The sequence below is a fragment of the Mandrillus leucophaeus genome, unplaced genomic scaffold (genome assembly GCF_000951045.1).
Source record: "Mandrillus leucophaeus isolate KB7577 unplaced genomic scaffold, Mleu.le_1.0 Scaffold172, whole genome shotgun sequence".
In the NCBI taxonomy this organism is placed as follows: Eukaryota; Metazoa; Chordata; class Mammalia; order Primates; family Cercopithecidae; genus Mandrillus; species Mandrillus leucophaeus.
The window spans coordinates 4,258,148-4,281,086 of NW_012101721.1; the positions used below are offsets into that span (position 1 = coordinate 4,258,148).

General features: G+C 40.3%; 1 protein-coding gene and 1 pseudogene across 3 annotated transcripts; both read left to right on the forward strand.

Moving 5' to 3' along the window:
* The first annotated feature begins 6,162 nt into the window (after positions 1-6,162).
* Positions 6,163-17,367, forward strand: REXO2 (RNA exonuclease 2). 3 transcript variants are annotated; one of them, XM_011977044.1, is made up of 7 exons: positions 6,163-6,452; positions 7,432-7,515; positions 11,287-11,364; positions 11,971-12,082; positions 13,380-13,488; positions 14,912-14,965; positions 16,928-17,367. In XM_011977044.1, exons 1-7 carry the CDS (start codon positions 6,306-6,308, stop codon positions 17,055-17,057), a joined length of 714 nt encoding a protein of 237 aa, XP_011832434.1. In that variant the 5' UTR covers positions 6,163-6,305; the 3' UTR covers positions 17,058-17,367. The 3 variants fall into 3 exon arrangements, with proteins under 3 accessions (XP_011832434.1, XP_011832435.1, XP_011832436.1); XM_011977045.1 differs by having other exon boundaries at positions 6,182-6,452; positions 12,016-12,082; XM_011977046.1 differs by lacking the exon at positions 7,432-7,515 and having other exon boundaries at positions 6,274-6,452.
* Positions 17,368-19,048: 1,681 nt separating this feature from the next.
* LOC105537452 lies at positions 19,049-21,231 on the forward strand (annotated as a pseudogene).
* Positions 21,232-22,939: the final 1,708 nt, after the last annotated feature.

A 22,939-nucleotide genomic window follows, 5' to 3' on the forward strand; every position in this document is an offset into this window, starting at 1 on the left:
AGCTTCCAGTATAATAAATATCAGTTTAACAGATGTATTTTTTATTCTTGTATTCTAGCATAGTGTTGGATACACACTAAGTACTCAGTAATTCTTTGTGAAACTGAGAAAAAAGGCAATTCAAATTTCATAAAAACTTTTAGAGTATCCATTTTGTACAAGGTGGATTTTGAAGATTACAAGTTTGGACACTATTTTTATCCTGCATTTTTACAGCGACATAGGGTAAAGCCAAAAGATCTGTTATCCTTTATTCCTTCCCAGACCACTGGAGGGATGTAAATAGCAGTTTTCAGTAGTAAACCCTTATATCAACATTTATCAAGATAAAGTTTCACAAAACAGGAAGAGATATCATTATTAACCAGTGAGTATTCATTGGGTACCTACTGCATATTTTTAAGTGCTTTATAAAACACAGGACAGTTTACAGGCATGAGATAGTCTCAATACTTTGGTGACCACTAACCAGTACTACCAATGTTACTACGTGGCTCTATGCTAGTACTATAAAAGTATAAAATAAATATATTCTGTAAATTAAAGTCTAGTTTAATAGAATGGTGATAAAGTATATCAGATACAGTTCCCAAATAACATAATTGTAACAATGTTAGGTTTATGACCTTCCTGTAACAGTTAACATGAGGAACCAGGGGCCTCTCCTAAGAGAAAGTAGGGAAGGACTTTTTTCCTTTTTCTTCCCCTCCAGAGACAGAATCTCACTCTGTCACCAGGAGTGTAGTGGCATGATCATGACTTATTGCAGCCTTTAACTCCTGGGCTCAAATGATCCTCCTGCCTTAGCCTCTTGAGTACCTGGGACTAAAGGCATGTGTCTCCATGCCAGGTGTATTAGGCTGTTCTTGTATTGCTATAAAGAAATACCTGAAACTGGGTAATTTATAAAGAGGTTTAATTGGCTCATGATTCTAAATGATGTATAGGAAGCATGATGCTGGTATCTCCTTGGCCTCTTGGGAAGCCTCAGGAAACTTACAATCACAGCGAAAGGTAAAGGAGAAGCAGGCACATCACATGGTCAGAGCAGGAGCAAGGGAGTGGGCAGTGCCACACATTTTTAAACAACGAGATCTTGCAGATCTTGCAAGAATTCACTCACTGTCACAAGAACAGCATCAAGGGGATGGTGATAAACCATTCAAGAGAAACCCACCCCCATGTTCAAATCACCTCCCACCAGGCCCCACCTCCAACACTGGGAATTACAATTCAGCATGAAATTAGGTGGGGACATGTATCCAAACTATGTCATTCCACCCCTTAGAGTGGCAACTGGAGCCCAAGCAGTTGTATGTAAGGAGCAGTGTCTCGAGGCTGCTTTTATTTTCTGCCACATGGCCAGGCTGCAGGTTTTCCTGAGTTTTATGCTGTTTCCCTTTTAAATATAAGTTTCAACTTATTTCTTTGCTCCCACATCTGAGCACAGGTTGTTAGAAGTAGCCATGTCACCTCTTGAACACTTTGCTGCTTAGAAAGTTCTTCCACCAGATACTCTAGGTTATCATTCTCATGTTCAAACTTCCACATATCCCTAGGATATGGACACAATCCAGCTAAGCTCTTTGCTGAGGCATAAGATGCATGACCTTTGCTCCAGTTCTCAATAAGTTCCTCCTTTCCATCTGAGATCTCCTAAGCCTGGCCTTCCCTGTCCATATCACTATCAGCATTTTGGTCACAACAATTTAACCAGTCTCTAGGAAGTTCCAAACTTTCCTTCATCTTCCTGTCTTTTCTGAGCCCTCCATACTCTTCCAACCTCTGCCTGTTACCCAGTTCCAAAGCTGCTTCCACATTTTTAGGTTCCTTTATAGCAATGGCCCACTCTCTGTACCAATTTTTTGTATTAAGTCATTTGTGCACTGCTATGAAGAAATACCGGAGACTGGGTAATTTATAAAGAAAGGAGGTTTCATTGGCTCATGGTTCTGCAGACTGTACAGGAAACATGATGGCATCTGCTTCTGGGGAGGCCTCAGGAAGCTTACAGTCATGGCAGAAGGCAAAGGGGGCAATAGCATGTCACATGGCCAGGGCAGGAGCAAGAGAGAGTAGCAAAGTGCCACACTTTTAAACAGCCAGATCTTGTGAGAAGTCACTCACTATCATGAGGACAGCACCAAGGGGATGGTGCTAAACTCTTAATGAGAAAATCCACACCCATGATCCAAACACCTCCCACCAGGTACCACCTTCAATACTGGGGATTACAATGCAACATGAGATTTGGGCAGGGACACAGATCCAAACTATATCATCTGGATAATACTTTTTTAAATTTTTAAGTTAATTAATTTATTTTAGAGATGAGATCTTGCTTTGCTGCTCAGGTGGGTCTCAAACTCCTGGTCCCAAGTGATCCTCCCACCTCAGCCTCCCAAAATTCTGGGATTACAGGTGTGAGCCACCATGCCTGGCTGAGAAGGACTTTTAAAGATATAATTTGGGATAATTCTAAAGAGGGACCAGGGAAGTGGGGGGGGTCAGTTGTGGATTGATTATCACAGTGATCTTTGTTAAACAGTTGGGAAGAACAAAACTGGGCTGGGAAAGTCACTGGTAAGAAGGGAGCAATAAAAAATAAAATTAGGGCTGGTTGCAGTGACTGATGCCTGTAATCTCAGAACTTTGGGAGGCTGAGATGGGTGGATTGCTTGAGCCCAGGAGTTCGAGACAGCCAGAGCAACATGGTAAAACCTCATCTCTACGAAAAATACAAAAATTAGCCCAGTGTGGTGGTCTGTGCCTATAGTCCCAGCTACTTTGGAGGCTGAAGTGGGAGGATCACTTGACCCCAGGAGATGGAGGTTGCAGTGAGGTGTGATCACGCCACTGAACTCCAGCCTGGGTGACAGAGTGAGACCCTGTCTCAAAAATAAAATAAAATATAACAATTAAAATTTAAAACCATGTAAATATTCACAGTAGCCACAGGGTGGAGGCAACAAGAGTGTCCATTAATGGATTAATGGATACAAAATGTGATACATACATACAATGAAATATTATTCAACTTGAAAAAGGAAGAACATTCTGACACATGCTACAACATGGATGAACTTTGAAGAGATGATAGTAAATGAAATAAGCCAGATATGAAAAGACAAATACTGCATAAGTCTACTTGTAAGAGGTACATAGAGTAGTCAAATTCTTAGAGACAAAAAGTAGAATAGTGGTTGCCAGGGGCTGGGCGTAGTGGATGGGTGGAGATGGGGAGGTAGTGTCTAATGGGATGGAGTTTCCGTTGGGAAGATGAAAAAGTTCTGGAGATAAATGGTGGTGATGGTTGCACAACAATGTGAATGTACTTAATGCCACCATGCTTTATACCAGTGGTCCCCAACCTTTTTGGCACCAGGGACCAGTTTCATGAAAGACAATTATTCCATGGATGGGGGTGGGGGAGTAATGGTTTCAGGATGAAACCGTTCCACCTCAGATCATCAAGCATTAGTTAGATTCTCATAAGGAGCATGCAACCTAGATGCCTCGCATGCACAGTTCACAACATAGGGTTTGTGCTCCTTTGAGAATCTGATGCCACTGCTGATCTGACTGGAGGCAGGGTTCAGGTGGTAATACTCGCTCCCCCACCCCTCACCTCTGGCAGAGCAGCCCGGTTCTTAACATGACACGGACTGTTACTCGTCTGCACCGATCTGCAGCCCAGGGGTTGGGGACGCCTACTTTATAAGGAAAATGGCTAAAATTGTAAATTTTTGTATTATCTATCTTTTATCACAATTTAAAAAATAAAAATTAAAAAATATGTAAAAAAGTAGTTATCTCTCAAAAGAGGGAAGGGTTTGTGTGTCCTTAGCCATGTCCTATTAGAAACATTATTCCAGTAGTAAAGTTGAAAAAAAATAGTGTTCTTTAAAATTTTAAATACATAATACTTTAAGAAGATCATAACAAGCCCGATTGATAAAGCTTTCTGTACTTCAGCTGACTCTACTCTTTTTTTTTTTTTTGGACGGAGTCTTGCTTTATTGCCCAGGCTGGAGTGCAGTGGTGCAATCTCAGCTCACTGTAACCTCCACCTCCTGGGTTCAAGTGATTCTCCTGCCTCAGCCTCCTCAGTAGCTGGGACTACAGGCGTGTGCCACCATGCCCAGCTAATTTTTGTATTTTTAGTAGAGACGGGGTTTCAGTGTGTTGGCCAGCCTGATCTCGAACTCCTGACCTCATGATCCGCCCACCTCGGCCTCCCAAAGTGCTGGGATTACGGGTGTGAGTCACCACGCCCGGACTCAACTGACTCTACTTTCAATGAATCAAGTTTAAAGCTAAGAAAAAAACTAAAGAAGAAATGCAGACCATTTTTTATAAAGTAGGCTACAAATGAGTAAAAAACTATAGCAAAACAATGCAACATCAGGCAATGCAGGTAAAATATATATGCATTGCGCACAGTAAGTCTTTATGTGTATAATCTGCGCATACCTTTTGATGACCCTTCAAAGAGTTTCTCTGGGCCGTTGCAGGTCATGGGTTGGGTACAGAAAATCAGTAGAAGGTGAAATCTAGTACCCTACACTTTCCTTAAAGCTCCAATTAGGCAACAAAGTTTCTCTCTCATAAAACCAGCTCACCAGGTAGGATGGACCACAAGCTCTGTAATGAGTAGCAATATGGCTTTCAGAAAAATACATAGAGATTACAATTCAAAGCCCAGATTGACATTTGTGACAAAGTGGCACTCTGCCACAAATTTGTTACTGGATAGCCAAGATTTAAGAGACTCACAAAATTTGACATTTCAGGGCTAAAGGTCCTGATGCTGGCCACCTGGACTCCTAGGAATGCTGGACATTACAGCTATCATTGCAGGAGATTAAAGACACCTGGATCAAAGCCAAAGATGATGACAGAGCAGGCGGAATTGTTTCAGTTCATTTTAAGTTAGTTTACTGCATAGATTTGTTATAAGAGGGCGAGATTTAACTTTGAGAACTTTTAATAATAGAACAGCAAGTTGTCATCATGCAGACACGTTTCATAAGGAATAAGGGATAACCCTTGGCCAAATTGTCAGAGGCATTTGAAGAGTGATCCTATCTTGAATAGGGGCTGGGTAAAATAATGCTGAGACCTACTGGGCTGCATTCCCAGGAGGTTAGGCATTCTAAGTCCCAGGAAGAGATAGGAGGTCAGCACAAGATACAGGTCACAAAGACCTTGTTGATAAAACAGGGTGTTGTAAAGAAGCTGGCCAAAACCCACCAAAACCAAGATGACAAAATGACCTCTAGTCATCCTCACTACTCATTATACACGAATTATAATGCATTAGCATGCTAAACGACACTCCTACCAGTGCCATGACAGTTTACAGATGCCATGGCAACCTTAGGAAGTTACCCTATCTGATCTAAAAGCGGAGGAACCCTCAGTTCCCGGAATTGTCCACCCCTTTCCCGGAGAACTTATGAATAATCCACCCCTTTAGTATACAATCAAGAAGTAACTGTAAGTATACTCAGTCGCCCATGCCCCTGCTCTGCCTATGGAGTAGGCATTCTTTATTTCTTTACTTTTAATAAACTTGCTTTCACTTTATGGATACGCCCTGAACTCTTTCTTGCAGGAGGTCTAAGAACCCACTCTTTGGGCCTGGATCAGGACCCTTTTCCCATAACAAAATGAAGGAAGGTAACTAACTTTGACTGAACACCTAATACGTGCTAAATGATTTCTCAGACAAGATCTCATGTAAATATTTCTAAATGATTTGATGATAATGTTAATGGCCTTCTGGCCCCCAAAAGCACACTGCCTCTTGGTCCCCAAAAAATGAGGAAAATATCCAGTTTGTGGAATAGAGGGGCAGGTAAGTTAAAAAAAAAAAAAAAAAAAGAAAGAAAAGCAAAAAAGGAAAGAGATACATGAAAAAAACACCATACATAGATAATCAGATCTTTTCCAACCAACCAAAGTAAGAGTTCTTTTTTAACTGCGCGGTTACAACTAACCAAAACTCAGGAAATAACTCCTGGAAGCAAACAAACTTAGCAGTGCAAAACAAGCGCGTCCAGTAACACCCGAAAAACACGTGGCGGGGGTGGGGCATCCGGTCGCAACCGCAGGTGAGACTCTAAGTCCCATCATTCCCTTCGGCAGCCAAGCCGGGCTGTTGAGGGCGAGCCGGCGCACCGCACGCTGGGACGTGTGGTTTCAGCTCGTGCGCCTCCCCGCGGGTTTGCGACGTTTAGCGACTATTGCGCCTGCGCCAGCGCCGGCTACGAGACTGGGGCCGTGGCTGCTGGTGCCGGGTGATGCTAGGCGGCTCCCTGGGCTCCAGGCTGTTGCGGGGTGTAGGTGGGAGTCGCGGACGGTTTGGGACGCGAGGTGTACGCGAAGGTGGCGCAGCCATGGCGGCAGGGGAGAGCATGGCTCAGCGGATGGTCTGGGTGGACCTGGAGGTGAGTGAGGTCGGCGGGGGACTTGGGGAAGGCGAGTGAGGTTTCGCGCTTGGGACCGAGGAGCCGAGCCTGTCCTGGGAGAGCGGCGGGGGTCTGGGTCTCAGGTGTGGCAGGTTAGCGCCGCCGGCCAGGGGCGGCGCAGGGCAAGTCCGGAGGCAGGAGTCCTGCGGGCGTGGGGCGCACTGCTGGGCTGTAGGGCTTCTTTCCACAAGGGAGGAGTCCTCCGTGTGGCTTCCTCTCCTGCCCTCCCCTCCGCCCAGATGTGGACTTTTCCTAACGCTCTGGCGTCTCTGGGCTTGGGTCACTGGAGTGGGGGCGGGGGCAGCGGCTCTTCTTAGCCTCCCCCAACTAAATCCTTAAAGGACCCTAGGTTGTTAGAGTCAGACGGGACTCCGGAGATGACTCAGCCCTACCCCTCATTCCATAAGTGAGAACATTGAGGCCCACAGAAAGGATTCAACTCATTCAAGGTCGTGCTGTTAGTGAGAGTCTTGAGTTGGGACCGGAACCCAATTCCTATCCCTTCAGGCTTTCCATGCCTGAAACAAGGGCTCCTCCCTCCGTTGAGCCTCAGTTTATATGAAGTGAGGATAATAACAGTAGTTTTTCCATTAGATTGTGAAGATCAAGTGATGTAATTAATGTGAAAACTTTGTGAACTCTGTAGAGACGTCGTGGTGTTAGTTATCTAACTCTTCCAAAAGTGAGTGATGTCAGCACTCAGTTTTACTTACTTTGCATCTGTCCCGGAGTAGAATCCCAGTGCTTGACAAATAGCAGGCCCTTGGTAAATGTTTGTTGAATAAACGAGGACTCGTGTTTAGTACCTTCAGTAGTTGGCCAAGGAGCATTCTTCTCTTCTGTTTCGGCTATGGGTTACAAGCTGACTATGTTTGAGGGAATTTCTGTTAAATAAACTTGGGTAAAAGAGGCCAGAATGATGGCTTTGTGTGTGTTATATATTTATTTTTAATTGCAGATGACAGGATTGGACATTGAGAAGGACCAGATTATTGAGATGGCCTGTCTGATAACGGACTCTGATCTCAACATTTTGGCTGAAGTACGTGATACCATGTAATACAGTCATACTTTTTAAAGGGCACTGGAGATATACCCATCATTTTTTCCAGCTTCTTTATTTAAAAAATAAGAAAGTTGAGGTCCATATGGATTAAGGTAATGTGCTAGGTCATGGTAGGGGTGGTACTAGAACCAAAGTAATCCATCTCACAGCCTAGTGAAAAATTAATTAAAAATTTAAATTTAAAAATTAAGCATTATTTTTTAATTAGCCATGCCAGAAATTTACAGAAACATAAATTCTGTCATTTACTGAGCGCTTACTGTATGCCAGGTACAGTTTCTAAGTGCTTTATACGTCTTTGTTCTTAGTCCTCACAGCAACTATAAGTTAGGTTTTGTTGTAATGCTCATTTGATAGATGAGGACACTTGAGCATAGAGATGTTGGGTAATTTGTCTGAGGCCCCAGTGGCTATTTATTAGGGGAGCCAATAGTTTAACTCAGGCTGTCTCAGTAAGGTGCTCCTAGCAAGTAGGACAGCCAACTGTCCTCCCATCAGATTTGGTGACTCATGCCAGTGTTTGCGTCTTTATATCATAACCTTGACTTTAACTTGACTCCATATTTACAATTCTGCCTTTTCAACTAGGTCATGTGATTCTTCTAGATCTATATTAAGATTTTAGAATTTCTGTTAATGCACACCCTTAAAGTATTCTCTTGTTGACAGATTGGGCATGGTTAAGGTTTTTGCATGCTACTTTCAACGGAAACATTTAGCAAAACAAATGAAACACACCTGCTGCATTTCAACCACTCATGAAACATTTAACAAGGATGTGACACCATCTGGTAGGGGGTGAAATCCCTGACCCTGAATAATTCTGTTTTAGACTGTCAGCAGTATTCAGAGCCAGAAACTCCAGAATAGGAACAAAGTAGGGATGTTTGTGGAAAAGAGAGTCTTGTTAAAATAAGTTCCTAGAGGGTAGCATTGATACGTTGCTGGCACTGGATAAATTTCGTAAATCTGCAGTTAACACTTTCGTTTGTTTTGCTGTGTAGGTAAAAGAGGTGAGGACGTATTTCTAGATGAATGACTGTGTTTGTAGAGTACCAGGCTTATCCTCCCCGCATATCAGCTGTAGGAGAATCATGAGACTTTGTATTTCTCATCATAACAACTTTTTTTAACTTTGTATAAATAAAGCCCTGATTTTTAGATTTGGTTGTTTTTTTCTGTTACTTGGGATTTACTGGAGATGAATAGTGAAGAGAAGTGTCTTTATTTTACCATCCTAACTTACCCTTGGCTGAAGAAGAGCGTTTCCTTTAGACTGTTGATATAATGTGAAATACTGACAGTTTAATGGACCGGTAGGTTGATATGTACCCTGGAGGAAATTTGGGTATGTATTCACACAGCTGCAGATGAATGCAGCATTTGTAAATGGACTAAGTCAGATGAGGATAAAGATGTTTTATAAAAAAAAAAAAAAAAAGCTTAGGGGCTATCAGTTCTGCAGTATGTTTTATTCTTTTATAAGAGTCTGAGAAAAATGTTTTATGTTGGTAGAAGAGCAGGCGTACTACTCTGAAAATTTTTCTGTAGGTGTGGTCCCGTGGCTTGCTAAATTGGGATCTAGAATAGGTATCTAGCATTATATCTGTAGTAGTTTGATTTTTCCATCATTGTTAGTATTTTTTTTAATAGTATGAGTATTTTTTTTTTCGTGACTATCATAAAATGTACGTTATCCAAGCAAAATTTTTTGTTTCTCTGCAGAGATTGTCAACACCAGTTTTCTTGTTTGGCTAAACCTCCTTTTTAGTAGTAGGATGTCAGGCGTATTTTAATTAAATTCTGGCCATTTCTTTAAGTGATTGCAAACTGTTTTTACCACCTTAGTAGTAATACTACCTTGGATTTTTAGAATACTTTTCTACCAGAGAGTTCAAAGAGCTCATATCTGTAATTTCTTTTATCCTGTTAACATTTCTACGAGGGAAGGGATGCAGTTTATTATTATCACTATCTTACAGAGGGAGCAGCTAAGGTGACTTGCTTTAATGCCGCAGCTGCTGTTAACTGCCAGGACTTATCTGAGAGACTCACACTTGGATATTCTGTGAAATGGAGCTGAGAATTTGAGGACCACTTTGTGTGTGTGTGTGTTTCAGATATCAACAATTGCCTCTTTAAATTTTTTTAAATATAAAAATACTGTTAAACAGTGTAACTATCCAAAGTGTATGTATAGTAAACTATTGGATTTTTGTCCTGTTCTCTTGCCCCATCTTACTCCAAGTTTACGTATTGTCTTGATATTTTGTATGCTTATATAAATGCGTGTTTTTTTTAAACAGGTGTAAATGAAATCATATGTATGCATATATGGTTCTGCAGTTACTTTTTTCACCTGCAATATAGATACTTTTTTTTTTTTTTTTTTTGAGATGGAGTCTCGCTCTGTCACCCAGGCTGGAGTGCAGTGGCGCGATCTCGGCTCACTGCAAGCTCCACCTCCCGGGCTCACACCATTCTCCTGCCTCAGCCTCCCAAGTAGCTGGAACTACAGGCGCCTGCCACCATGCCTGGCTAATTTTTATATTTTTAGTAGAGACAGGGTTTCACTGTGTTAGCCAAGATGGTCTCGATCTCCTGACCTCGTGATCTGCCCGCCTTGGCCTCCCATAGTGCTGGGATAACAGGTGTGAGCCACCACGCCCGGCCTTTTTTTTTTTTTTTTTTTTTTTTTTTAAAGAGATAGTGTCTCACCCTGTCACCCAGGCTGGAGTGCAATGGCATGATCATAGCTCACTGTAACCTTGAACTCCTGAGTTCAAGTGATCTTCGTGCCTCAGCCTCCTGAGAAGCTAGGACCGTAGGGGTGTGCCACCATGCCCAGCTAATTTTTTTTTTTTTTTTTAAATTTTGTGGAAATGGGGTCTTGGTATGTTGCCTGGACTGGTCTTGAACTACTGGCCTCAAGTGATCCTCCCACCTCAGCCTCCCAGAGTGCTGGGATTATTACCATGCCTGGCCTAGACACTTTTCAAAATGAACTCGTAATCAAGGGTTGACAGACTTTTCTGGAAAGGGCAGGGTATTAAATAGTTTAGGCTTTGAGTACAGTCATATGTTCTCGTCTTTTTTTTTTTTTTTTAAACAATCTTTTACAAATGTAAAAATCATTCTTAGCTTTCTAACTATTAAAAAATAGCTGAGGCCGGGCGTGTTGGCTCACGCCTTTAATCCCAGCACTTTGGGAGGCCGAGGCAGGCGGATCACGAGGTCAGGAGATCGAGACCATCCTGGCTAACACGGTGAAACCCTGTCTCTACTGAAAATACAAAAAATTAGCCGGGCGTAGTGGTAGGTGCCTGTAGTCCCAGCTACTCGGGAGGCTGAGGCAGGAGAATGGCGTGAACCCGGGAGACGGAGCTTGCAGTGAGCCGAGATCGCGCCACTGCACTCCAGCCTGGGCGACAGAGCGAGACTCCCTCTCAAAAAAAAAAAAAAAAAAAAAAAATAGCTGAAGCATGGGGACATAGTTTGCTGACCCTTGATAGATATCTGTGTCATCTATTTGTAGGCGTTTGAGTTTTCAGTTGTGTATGTGTGTACGTGTGTTCTATTTTGCCTTAATAAACAGTGCTGGAATGAAGGAGGAACACTTTTAAAGTATCCTTATCTCTTACTTTCTCTGATATGTATATTTAGTCCTTAAAACAGCTTAAACGTTCCCTCTGAAAGTAAGGTTATTCCTGTTGGTTCTTGGTGACTGATGGCGTTTCCCATCCACAGGGTCCTAACCTGATTATAAAACAACCAGATGAGTTGCTGGACAGCATGTCAGATTGGTGTAAGGAGCATCATGGGAAGGTAACATTACCAAATAACAGGATTGCTGCTTTGGGGATCAGTAAAAAGCTTTTTGCTCCCACACCTGAATCCGATACCATTGTTGGATGGTATTTTGAAAAGGCTTAGAGAAGATTGCTTGGCAAGCCTGGGAAACTGCTTGCTTGTTTGCTTTTCATCTTCGGGACCTCTCGAGATCATCTTCTCCTGAATGTCCTCTTTTTTTTCTCTCCTACATTCAGTCTGTCGCGAACGCATTGCGGATTGTCAAGTATTGCTCAAGTCAGTCTTTTGGATAAGGTTAGACATCAACTTTCAGAGAAGGGGGATTGCTGCTCTCCTGTTAATAGTTGTTTCTTCCCAGAGGTTAATATCCTTGGACTTTGAACACCATCTTTTTTGACTGTGGAAATGCTATTAACAGTCAGGATCATAACTGAGTTGGCTTGGATTGTTTAAGGAAAAAAATGGTGCAAAGATGGCAGTTGCAATTTGAACTTGAGCTTTGAAAATGGTCTATTTGTAGTTATATTTGCCCATTTTAAAAGTGAAGTTTCATTTCTGGATGCCTTCGAAAACTGACTTCACATGTGTTTTTGGTGGGGGGCTGGGGATTCTCTCTTGCAGTCTGGCCTTACCAAGGCAGTGAAGGAGAGTACAATTACATTGCAGCAGGCAGAGTATGAATTTCTGTCCTTTGTACGACAGCAGACTCCTCCAGGGCTCTGTCCACTTGCAGGTAAAATCCAATCCTATGTATATCTTATAGTCTTCCATATGTAGTGGTTCAAGAGACTGCAGTTCCAGAAAGACCAGCCGAGCCCATCCGTGTCTTCCATTTACCCTGCTTTGGGTTACACATCTTACTTTTCTGTTCAAGTTTCTTTGTGTAGTTTATAGCACGAGTATTGGGAAAATGCCCTGAAACCTGACATGAAATCTTAATAAAAATTTCCCCCATGTTTTTATGATGGAAAAATTTCACATGCACAGAGGAGTGGATTTAGTAATTGTTAACCTTGTGCCTTGATTGTTTTACCTATATTTTGTTCGACATTTTAAAGGAAATTGCAGGCATCAGGACACTTCATTCCTAAATACTTCTTCAAACATCTCCCAAGAGTAAAGACATTTTCTTATGTAATACAGTATCATTGAATTGAAGATAATGAAACACTATTGAGTATCATATATGTACTCCACATTAGATGTTCCCCAGAATACTTGTTTTTGAACCAGCATTCAGTCAAGGCTCATGCATTTCATTTAGTTATATTTCTTTAGTCTCTTAATGTAAAACTTTCCACCTATTATTTTTCCCCCATGACACTGACTTTCTAAAGAGACTAGGCCTCTTCTCCCAGTATTTTTAAAGGGGTGACATTGCCAGAGGGAAGTTAATGTTTCTCTGAAGGTATATGTGCCTTTGTATATGTAAGTTGATGTGGTAACTAATACTGTTCCTAAACATTTATAAAAATAAGTTTTGACATTAAGTACTAGAGCATATGTTCTGTCAATGTTTCCCCCAGCCAATGTGGCTGGTATGTGTTTTAAAGGTCTCATTTAAAATTTAGTGTTTTTAGTTACTTTTTGGAAACATGAATATTCATATGATTTATTGAAAAACTTGGATTGTAAATAAAGGTTTATCTACCTATGTGATTCAGTTAAATTGTTAGGATTAGTGGTGTGAATTTTGTGACACTGGGAGAAAGTTTGCATATCTGCTTGACCTTAAAAAGTAACAAATAGATTTGTGCATTACATCAAGCATGTGGAATGATAGATTCGTCCTTCTGTTCATGAGAGGTCATTTGCAAATTTATAATGAGCTACACTGACTAAATACTTGCAAATCTGTACTTGTAAGCTAATCACATTTACCCAAACCTGATTTAGAAATATAGAGGTGCTTTTAGGAATTGTTTGAATTTTAAAAAATCATCTCCATTTCAAATACATTTTATGAATTTTGATATCCTGTTGTATACTACTAGAAATATAGAGATGCAGTATGCTTCATGTCTTTCTAGGAAATTCAGTTCATGAAGATAAGAAGTTTCTTGACAAATACATGCCCCAGTTCATGAAACATCTTCATTATAGAATAATTGATGTGAGCACTGTTAAAGAACTGTGCAGGTAAGGGCTATATTTAGGATCCATTAAATTACCTCATTTAGCATGTTTTAATTGAGAACTTGTGAAAAGTAATTGGATAGAGCTATAGAACTAAGGCTGCCAAGTGGGTTCATATCTTCCTCATCCCATTCTTGCTTGCATAGGACCTTAAAAACTTATCCTGGACTGGTGAGATTTGGGAGAAACAATATCAGACATGTTCCCAGTAAATAAGCCAATGCCTGGCACAAAATAAGTGCTCAATAAATTTTCTGGATTAATTAATATTATATGGAAGTCTTCTGACTGGGAACGTATAGATGAAAAGCTCTTAAGTACTTTAGAAAGTAGTGGATCGACATATGTGTAAAAAACACACCCTAAAAATATACTCTCTCATGACTCCTGTAGTGAAAATGTACTTATGGACTACTGAGGTCACAAGGGAAGCAGCATCTAACTGTGCTGGAGCAAGAGGAATGGGGAGTCAGAGAAACCTTTATGTAGGAAGGAAATCGCTTTGAAACTGAGATTTGAGGAAGAGTGGAAGTCTTCCAGGCATTTTGTTGAGGAGAGAGCATTCAGAGAGAGCAGACAGAAGTGTAACAATGTGAGGGAGCAGGAAGCTAAGGCAAAATGTGTTAAATGAATCACAAACCATTAATGCCGGAATGCAAAGCATGAGGTTGGAGAAGGTGGGAGATGGGTCTAGAGCCTCAAGGGCTTACATGCCATGCCAGTGAAGTTCACTGTGATCTTGCAAGGAATGGGTTCCTTTGAGAAAGTGTAGGTAGAAGAGTGAGTGATACGATTGTTCTGATTTGAAGGTGGCAAGAAAAGTGGTAGAGAGATAGAAAGGAGCCTTTTCCGCCATCTTGGAGAGAAGAATGAACTGGAGAAAGGGCAGAGCATGGAAATGAGGGGCTTGTATGATAAAAATGTGAGAGGGTCAATTGACAGACACTCAGTGTTCAAATGAGGCGGTGTGAAAAGGAAGAGGTATACTGTGATTCTGATGTTTCTAGTTTGAGCAGCTTTGGTGGCTGATGGCAGTGTTCAAATAAAAAGAAGAAGAGGAAGAGTATGGTGGATGGGGCAGGGGAGGTGCTGAGGATGATGGGTGTGGTTTGATGTATGTTGAATTAGAAGTGTCTGGTAGATTTTTAGATGCAGGTATCTAGTGGGCAGTTGCATATCCATGACAGAAACTCTAGGGAGGGCTGGGCTGGATTCCCAGATTTAGCAATCTTACACACTGATGAGCTTGCTCATAGAAAATATACAGAAGAAAGGAGAGGGTGGAAGATAGAGGCCCTGGCAAAGAAGCAACTTGAGAATCATGACTCAAATGCCATTTTCAATGTTAATGGATTACTTGAAGGAGGTAATTATTCAGTGTATTTGAGACAGCTTCCTTTGAGAGTTCCATTTCTGCTGTGTATAGACGCTGGTATCCAGAAGAATATGAATTTGCACCAAAGAAGGCTGCTTCTCATAGGTAAGTTTGAGTTCTACCAAGCGCTTTCCAGTCTGACACGCACTTAACTCCCAAATTCCTGACTGCTTGAAATAATGTCCCTTAACTCTTTTTTCTTGGGGAAAAGATAAAGTTCGACTAGCATAAACATAACATTCTCTTCCTGTTAGGAATTCTGGTCAGATTCCAGTGTTCCATTCTGAGAGGGTTATATAGCCTTTATTGCTGTTTTAAAACTCTTAGATAGCTTGGTTTATAGGCATGGTGAAACAATCTGTAATCTTTCTAGTAATGAACCGTGTTAACTTTTTTCCCACAGAGGATATGGACTGGCAGCCTTTTGAAATCAGAACACTTTGTGTGCAATCGTATAATATAGTTGCCTACTTTGACACTTGTTATAGTTTTTCTGATTGTTTCTCTTATGCCTGTAGCCTTAGGTACAAGTTGACAAGGAGTTTAAAGATCCTATATATTCATGTGTCCTGTACTGGTCTTTTCTTTTTGATTTTGTGGTCTTTCAGGAGAAACATGAAACCTGATGGAAGGTTTAGCAACTGGCTTCTAAGGGTAGCATTTGTTAAACCATTCACTGAGCCCCTACGATGTACCTTGCACAGTTCTAGGCAAACAGAGAAAGACCAATCCCTGAAAAGTCGGGCATTCTCATGTTATTTTATTGAGTGTATGTAGACTGTAGCACAGGCATACAGGCCTAGAATACCTTATCTGAAACAACTGGGATATGTCTTGGATTTCAGAATTTTTCAGATTTTAGAAAGGTAACACTATGTCTGTATTGCTTATTATCTTGTAGCATCCCTCACAAGGTTTGAGAAGCAGCCCATAATAAAACACACAGATATTTCTGTAGTGAAATGTGTATATTCACACCAAATGGCATAACTAATGATGACTGTCAATAGCCTTACATTAAGATTGCTCAGGTTTTGCTACATAATAGGTTATGAAAGTACTGTAGGTTTTCAGGTATGTTTTGGATTTCAGTTTTGTGGATAAGAGATTGTGTACCATTATTTAGCCAGAGGCTATAATTTTGGCAGCTTCAGCTCTGACATATATCCAAGACCTGGGAAGAAAGCAGATGGTTGCCTTAGCCACACAAATAACTGTCATAAAACTCTTGCACTAAAATTTGTGCCGGGTATTCTCTAGAAGTGGCCCTTGGCCCATCATTCAGAGCTTATTGATTTACTTGCACACTGTTCTAATAATCTTGGTTACCTGATTTCTCAGACTGCAACAGATGGGAAACAACATGTTGGAAGAAAAGAAAGGCTCTTAGGTGGAGGCAGGCTGCCACTGATTATAGCACAAATCACCATGAGAGGAGGTAGATCCTCTGGTATGGTTAGGTACTGTTTGATAATTGATGTTTATTATGATGACTGAGTGACGACTTCTGTTCAAGTATGTCAGTCTGTTTTGTTCAGGGGCCTCATTAAGTATTGCGCAGTGTTTCTCAAACTGTGTTCCATGAGCTGTTTATAAGTATTCTGCAAATGTGGTCGATTAAGTTTTAGAAATACTAAAATTTATTAATTTTAGAAAATTAATAAATATATTAGAAATATAGGACAGCTTCCTTTTGAGAGTTCATAATACACATCAGTATATGAAATGCTTTCCAACTTTTTACTTCAGTAAAAAGTTTAATCTAGTTTTTCCTAAACTTATTTGACCCTGGAATTATTTTTTCTCCTGGTGGAACATGTCACCATCTTAGGGAACAATTTGGGAAAGTTTAATCTTTTATATTTTACCAATTTTTTTGTCAAAAGTTTATACAAAACATTTAAAGAAAATTGCTTTTCTGAAATGTTCTACTTTTGATGATGCTAGATAGTGACATGTGCAGTAGCACCCATTGTTCTTAAGTCATTTTGTAACAGTCGTACTTTTAAAATGATTTTCATGTCCCGGTTTTGGACAGTTCATTCAGTGTGGTGTGTTTGCTTACAGGGCACTTGACGACATTAGCGAAAGCATCAAAGAACTTCAGTTTTACCGAAATAACATCTTCAAGAAAAAAATAGATGAAAAGAAGAGGAAAATTATAGAAAATGGGGAAAATGAGAAGACCGTGAGTTGATGCCGGTTATCACGCTGCCACTACATAGTTATCTGGAGACAACTTCTGGTGGTTTTTTTTTTTCTCACGCTGATGGCTTGGCAGAGCACCTTCGGTTAACTTGCATCTCCAGATTGATTACTCAAGCAGACAGCACACGAAATACTATTTTTCTCCTAATATGCTGTTTCCATTATGACACAGCAGCTCCTTTGTAAGTACCAGGTCATGTCCATCCCTTGGTACATATATGCATTTGCTTTTAAATCATTTCTTTTGTTTAAATAAATAAATAAATAAGTAAATAAAGCTAGTTCTATTGAAATGCAAACCTTTCTGTACCATGTATTCTTTAGTAGTTTAATCATCGGGAGAAGATGGCTTTTTCTTTTTGAAGTGATATGGCTAATGTTTAAACTCTTGTAATGCAATTAGGAATGGGTTAGTAAGTTCAGGTCAAACAGGAAGTGAACGTGTTTTGCTTTAGAATAACCATGGATAAGTTTAAAGAAGCAGATTTGGGCTCATTGTTAGAGTTATTGAATTAACAGCACTGGACTAGGCTACTCTGCTACATTCAGGGAATTCAATTCAGACGGATTCTATAACTAAGGTTTATTGCGAGTAATAATTAGGGCTTATTTATATACACAGCAGTGACTGCTTGGTTTACAGAATGTAAATAGCTTGCTGCTCTAGTTCTAATGGTAAGTAGCTGAGAAGGGATTTCGGTTGGAACATACTAACTAAGTTTACATATTCTAGACCACAGTACTAAAGGTGATTTCCTAGCCAGAGTGTGCAATAGAATCATCTGTAGAACACATCTCATTGCTTTGTGCACCTCATCCTGACAAATGCCCCTTGAAGTCAAATCAAAATTGGGAAAGGCCCACAGGTTTCTTTCCTTTCCTTGAGAACCACTATGTGAGAAGACTTCTGTGGTGATGTCAAATTACATGTCTATTCTATTGCAGATATGAACATAGTAGCGCAATCTTGATGTGTGATAGTTACAGAGAGATCACTAGCTAGTAGATCAGAATAACCCCATAATATTTTCATTTGAGTAACGTTTTAACATGTACTAAGTTGTGTTACCTATACTACAGCTGTATCAGTGGAGAGAGGGATTGTAGTGTAACTTTTTCCAAACGAGTGAATTAAGACTGAAATTCATGAGTCTACTAAGAATGAATTTATGAAAACATAAGTCTGCTGATCTTTCTGACCACTTCTTTCTGGAATGGCATGGGTTTTAGCTCGTGCACCAACTTCAGTGTCTTGGAAGGCAGGATTGGGTAGGACAGTTGACCCTTGGACAACACAGGTTTGAACTGCAGAGGTCTAGTTACATGCAGATTTTCTTCTGCTTCTGCCACTCCTGGGACACAAGACCAACCCCTCCCCTTTCTCCTTCTCAGCGCACTAATGTAAAGATGATGAGGATGAAAACCTTTATGATGATCCACTTAATGAATAGTCAATTTATTGCCTCTTCCTTAAGATTTGCTTAACATTTTCTTTTCTGAGAGCTTACTTTATTGTAAGAATATGATATATATATTATTCCTGATGTTTGCATAAAAAATGTAATATCTATTACATATAACATACAAAATCTATGTTAATTGACTGTTTATATTATCAGTAAGGCTTCCGGTCAGTAGTAGGCTATTAGTAGTTAAGTTTTGTGGGAGTCAAAAATTATACACAGATTTTTGACTGCACGAGGGTTTGGCACCCCTAACCCCCATGTTGTTCAAGGGTCAACTGTAGTTAAGAACAGGGCTCTTGAGTCAAACTCTTAGTTCAAGTTCAGACTCCTGACATACTGAGTGACTTTGGCAAGTTGCTTTTCTAAGTCTCAGTTTCCATATCTGTAAAATGAGGTTAATAACCTTACTTAATGAATTGTTAGAATTAATTTAAATGCTATTCATACAGTTCTGAGCGCAGCACAGTGAGCATCCTGTAATGATAGCTAATGAATATTGATAATAAAGGGTACTATGATTAGTTATGAGGCTGGAGGCATTATCTTAAATCAGCGTTCACTTAATGCCTATGACTGCCTGCATCGTGCCGAGCACTGTTGTAAACGTCACCAATAGTGTGACCTTGACTTGGTTTAGTGTTTCCAACTAAAATTTGGCAAAAGGGTCTTTGCCCTAACTTGGCTTTCAGGAATGTTAAATTTGAATGCAATGATAGATAAGAAAACACTGGGCTTAAGAAAGGTTCATAGGAACCAGATACTGCTATTAATGCCTCAAGGTTTCTTCCGCACAACTGGCTGGTTTATTCACCAGTTTAACTGTTCAAGCCAGTTTAAAAATTTTCAACTCCTGGTGTTCATTTTAAATCTTACGTGAACAGGCACCTTACTGCTTTAATGCTGTCTTCTGTATCTTAATTGCGTAGCTAATTCTATTGTCCTTTAATGGAGCTTGTGTTGAATTTTAATAAAATAAGTGGCAGCCTGTGAGTGAAACAGAACCAGTCTAGTGCAGGTATATATGAAGACATGCTGGTTCAGTGATTAGTTCATTATTTTTAAGTTAAGTTTAAATTTGTAGTGCTGTAGTGCTGGTATTTAGGATTTCACAGGGGAGTCCTGAAGCTATGAAGTAATTTCTGTGAAATGAACTGCAGTGCGAATTGGTTTAAATATAACTACAGCTTGAAAAATGATAAGTATATTTGCTTAGTAGAGCTTGCCATTCTTGTGCTCTTGGGGGGCCTCTCATTTGGTGGTTCGTTCTGTGCGGTAATTGTCCTGCAAGTTATGTTCTTACGATCGTCCAGGTGTATTTCCCCTCTCTTAAACTCAAGGTGAATGAATCGGTACAGATGCATTTTGACTTACAATGGGGTTACATCCCAACAAACCCATTGTAAGTTGAAATTATTAAGTAAAAAATGCATTTAATACATTTAGCCTACCAAACATGTTAGCCTAGCCTACCTTAAATGTGCTCAGATCACTTACATTAGCCTATAGTAGGGCAAAATCATCTAACAGAAAACCTATTTTATAATAAAGTGTTGAATATATCATGTAACTTAATACTGTAGAGAAGGTGAAAAGCAGAATGGTTGTATGGGTAGTCGAAGTACGATTGAAATAATATGAGCAGACTCTAGTGCTCTTGCCAAGACGCTGAACAGCAGTACTGCCTCCTGCACCCAGAGTGTTTGGTATTACCTGACCTAGAACATCTGGAGTCCATAGATCCTAACGAGCTTTTTGAGGAATGCAGGGCTGTCCTGGATACTTAACCTCCTTGGTTCCAGAGAGATTTTGTGGCTCCAGTAACTACCTACCTATTAGGGTCATGCAATGGAACAACTTCGTCCAAGCTCTTGGAAAGACAAAGACAACTTTGTACAATGCCCTGTTGGAAGCACTCAAGTGAAAAGAAAGGAAGCATCTCATGCTAGAAGAAATCCTATTCTACCAGCCTGATATATTGTGCCTCCAAGAGGTAGAACAGTATTTTGACACCTTCCAGCCACTCCTCAGGAGGCTGGGCTATCAAGGCACATTTTTTTTTCCTCAAGCCCTGATCATCTTGTCTAAGTATAGAACAAAACAATGGACCAGACAGCTGTACCTAATTTTTCCTCCAAAACCAAATCAAGCTACTGCCAATATTAGGCTGATGGCCATGACACTGAAAACCAATCAGGTGGCCATTGCACAGTTCCTAGAGTGCAAGGAGTCAGACCAACAGTTCTGCATCGGTGTCACCTATGTAAAAGCACGCATTGTCTGGGAGTAATTTTGATCAGCTCAAGGCTGTGACCTTCTTCAGAACTTGCCAAACGTCACTCAAGGGCCAAGATTCCTGTTGTTGTTTGAGGGGACTTCAATGCAGAACCAACACAAGAGGCCTAGAAACATTTTGCTTCCTCCAGCCTCAACCTGAACAGTGCCTACAAGCCCTTGAGTGCTGGTGGGCAGTCAGAACCCCCATATACTACCTGGAAGATCTGGACACCAGGGGAGGGCAGGCACACCCTGGATTACATCTGGTATTCTAAACATGCTCTAAATGTAAGGTCAGCTCTTGATCTGCCCATTGAAGAACAGATTGGACCCAACTGGCTACCATCCTTCAATTATCCTTCAGACCACTGGTCTCTGGTGTGTGACTTCAGCTTTAATGAGGAATCTGATGGACTTCTATAAATACTTGTTTTTGTCTTTTTAATCACAAGAGTCTTAACCAGATATGTTTCAGGAAACTGAAAATAGGATAAGAAGTTGCCTAAGGAAGGAGGGAAACACGGGAAGCTTCTGTCATTTCATTTTTTGCATTTCCAGCATGCCCTTGGGAAAGGATCCCTTTAGTTCACAAATCTATAGCCAAAAGGTTTTTGCTTTTGCACTCCAGTTTTGGCTTGTATTGTTTTATTTTCCTTAGCATTACATTTTGATTGTTTAAGGGCATTAAATTGACTTGTTTTAGCTGGGCACAGTGGCTCATGCCTGTAATTCCAGCACTGTGAGAGGCTGAGGCGGGAGGACTGCTTGAGGCCAGGAGTTTTAGACCAGCCTGGGCAACATAGCAAGAGCTTGTCTCTATTTCTTAAATACATAACTAAATAATTAAGGAAAAAATGGCTAATTTTGAAGATTTTTCAGTTTGAGGATGCTATAAAAACTCAGAATTGCTTGAATCCCCCATAATTAAGAAGAAGTATGTAGGAGCAATTTCTCTAGACAGCATGTTAAGGTATTTATTTGTGAGTTAAATGTCAACAAGGCCAGGTGTGATGGCTCATGTCTGTAATCCCAGCACTTTGGGAGGCCAAGGTGGGAGGATCACAAGATGAAGAGATTGAGACCATCCTGGCCAAAATGGTGAAACCCCGTCTCCATTAAAAACACAAGAAATTACCTGGGCGTGGTGGTGCACGCCTGTAGTCCCAGCTCCTCCGAGGCTGAGGCAGGAGAATCACTTGAACCTGGAAGGTGGAGGTTGTAGTGAGCCGAGATCGCACCACTGCACTCCAGCCTGGCGACAGAGCGAGACTCTGTCTCAAAAAAAAAAAAAAAAAAAAAAAAGTGAACAAGATATGCATGGAGATATTTTTTAAAAATTTCACGTAAGTAGCAAATTATAGCATTATGAACATTTTAGAACCATGCAAGGCACAAATTATAGAGAATAATTTATGGTAATTTTCTTAAAGCTTTAAAATATTTTCATTTGGGCTTTAATAAGATGTGTACAAAAGAACTATTTAGCCTGGAGGGGGTTTTGTTTGTTATTTAGGTGTAAGTATCATGTCTCCTTCATACATTGTTTATAAATAATCTTTGCTGTGCCTCCATGTTCCCCATTATTGTATTTCTTGAAGAGATTCCAATTAGTTTTCAATTATTTAAACACTGTTAGTATCTAAGCTTTTCCATTGGAATAATATTGGTGTACACTTGAGGTCACTCAACGTCATCGTTATTGGAATATGCTTCTCACAATAGGTTATTTACAAGCTGAATATGGGAGTGGCTAGGAAAGTCAGTGGGACTTCTTTTCACTGATGGGAAACTTTCTGGAAAGCCTGTTAATGGGCTGTCATTTAAATTTCCTAAGATAGCCAGATACTGTGGTTCAAAACATCTACAAAGGAGAATGTAAAAAGAAAGGTAACGTAGAATTCTCTCCCATTGGAAATAAAAGTGGTAGGGATAACAGTTGAAGCCTCTTTCAAACAAAATTACCTGTTGGTATTAAATTGATAAATATTTTAACCCATGAGTCATAAATACTTAAGATTAATAAATGGTCTTTTAAAGCTAAAAAAAACAGAAAAGTCATAAGTCAAGCTGTTTGTAAGTTGGGGACCGTATATCCTTTCCTGATAGTCTAAAGTCAAGTGTTCTTTGAGTG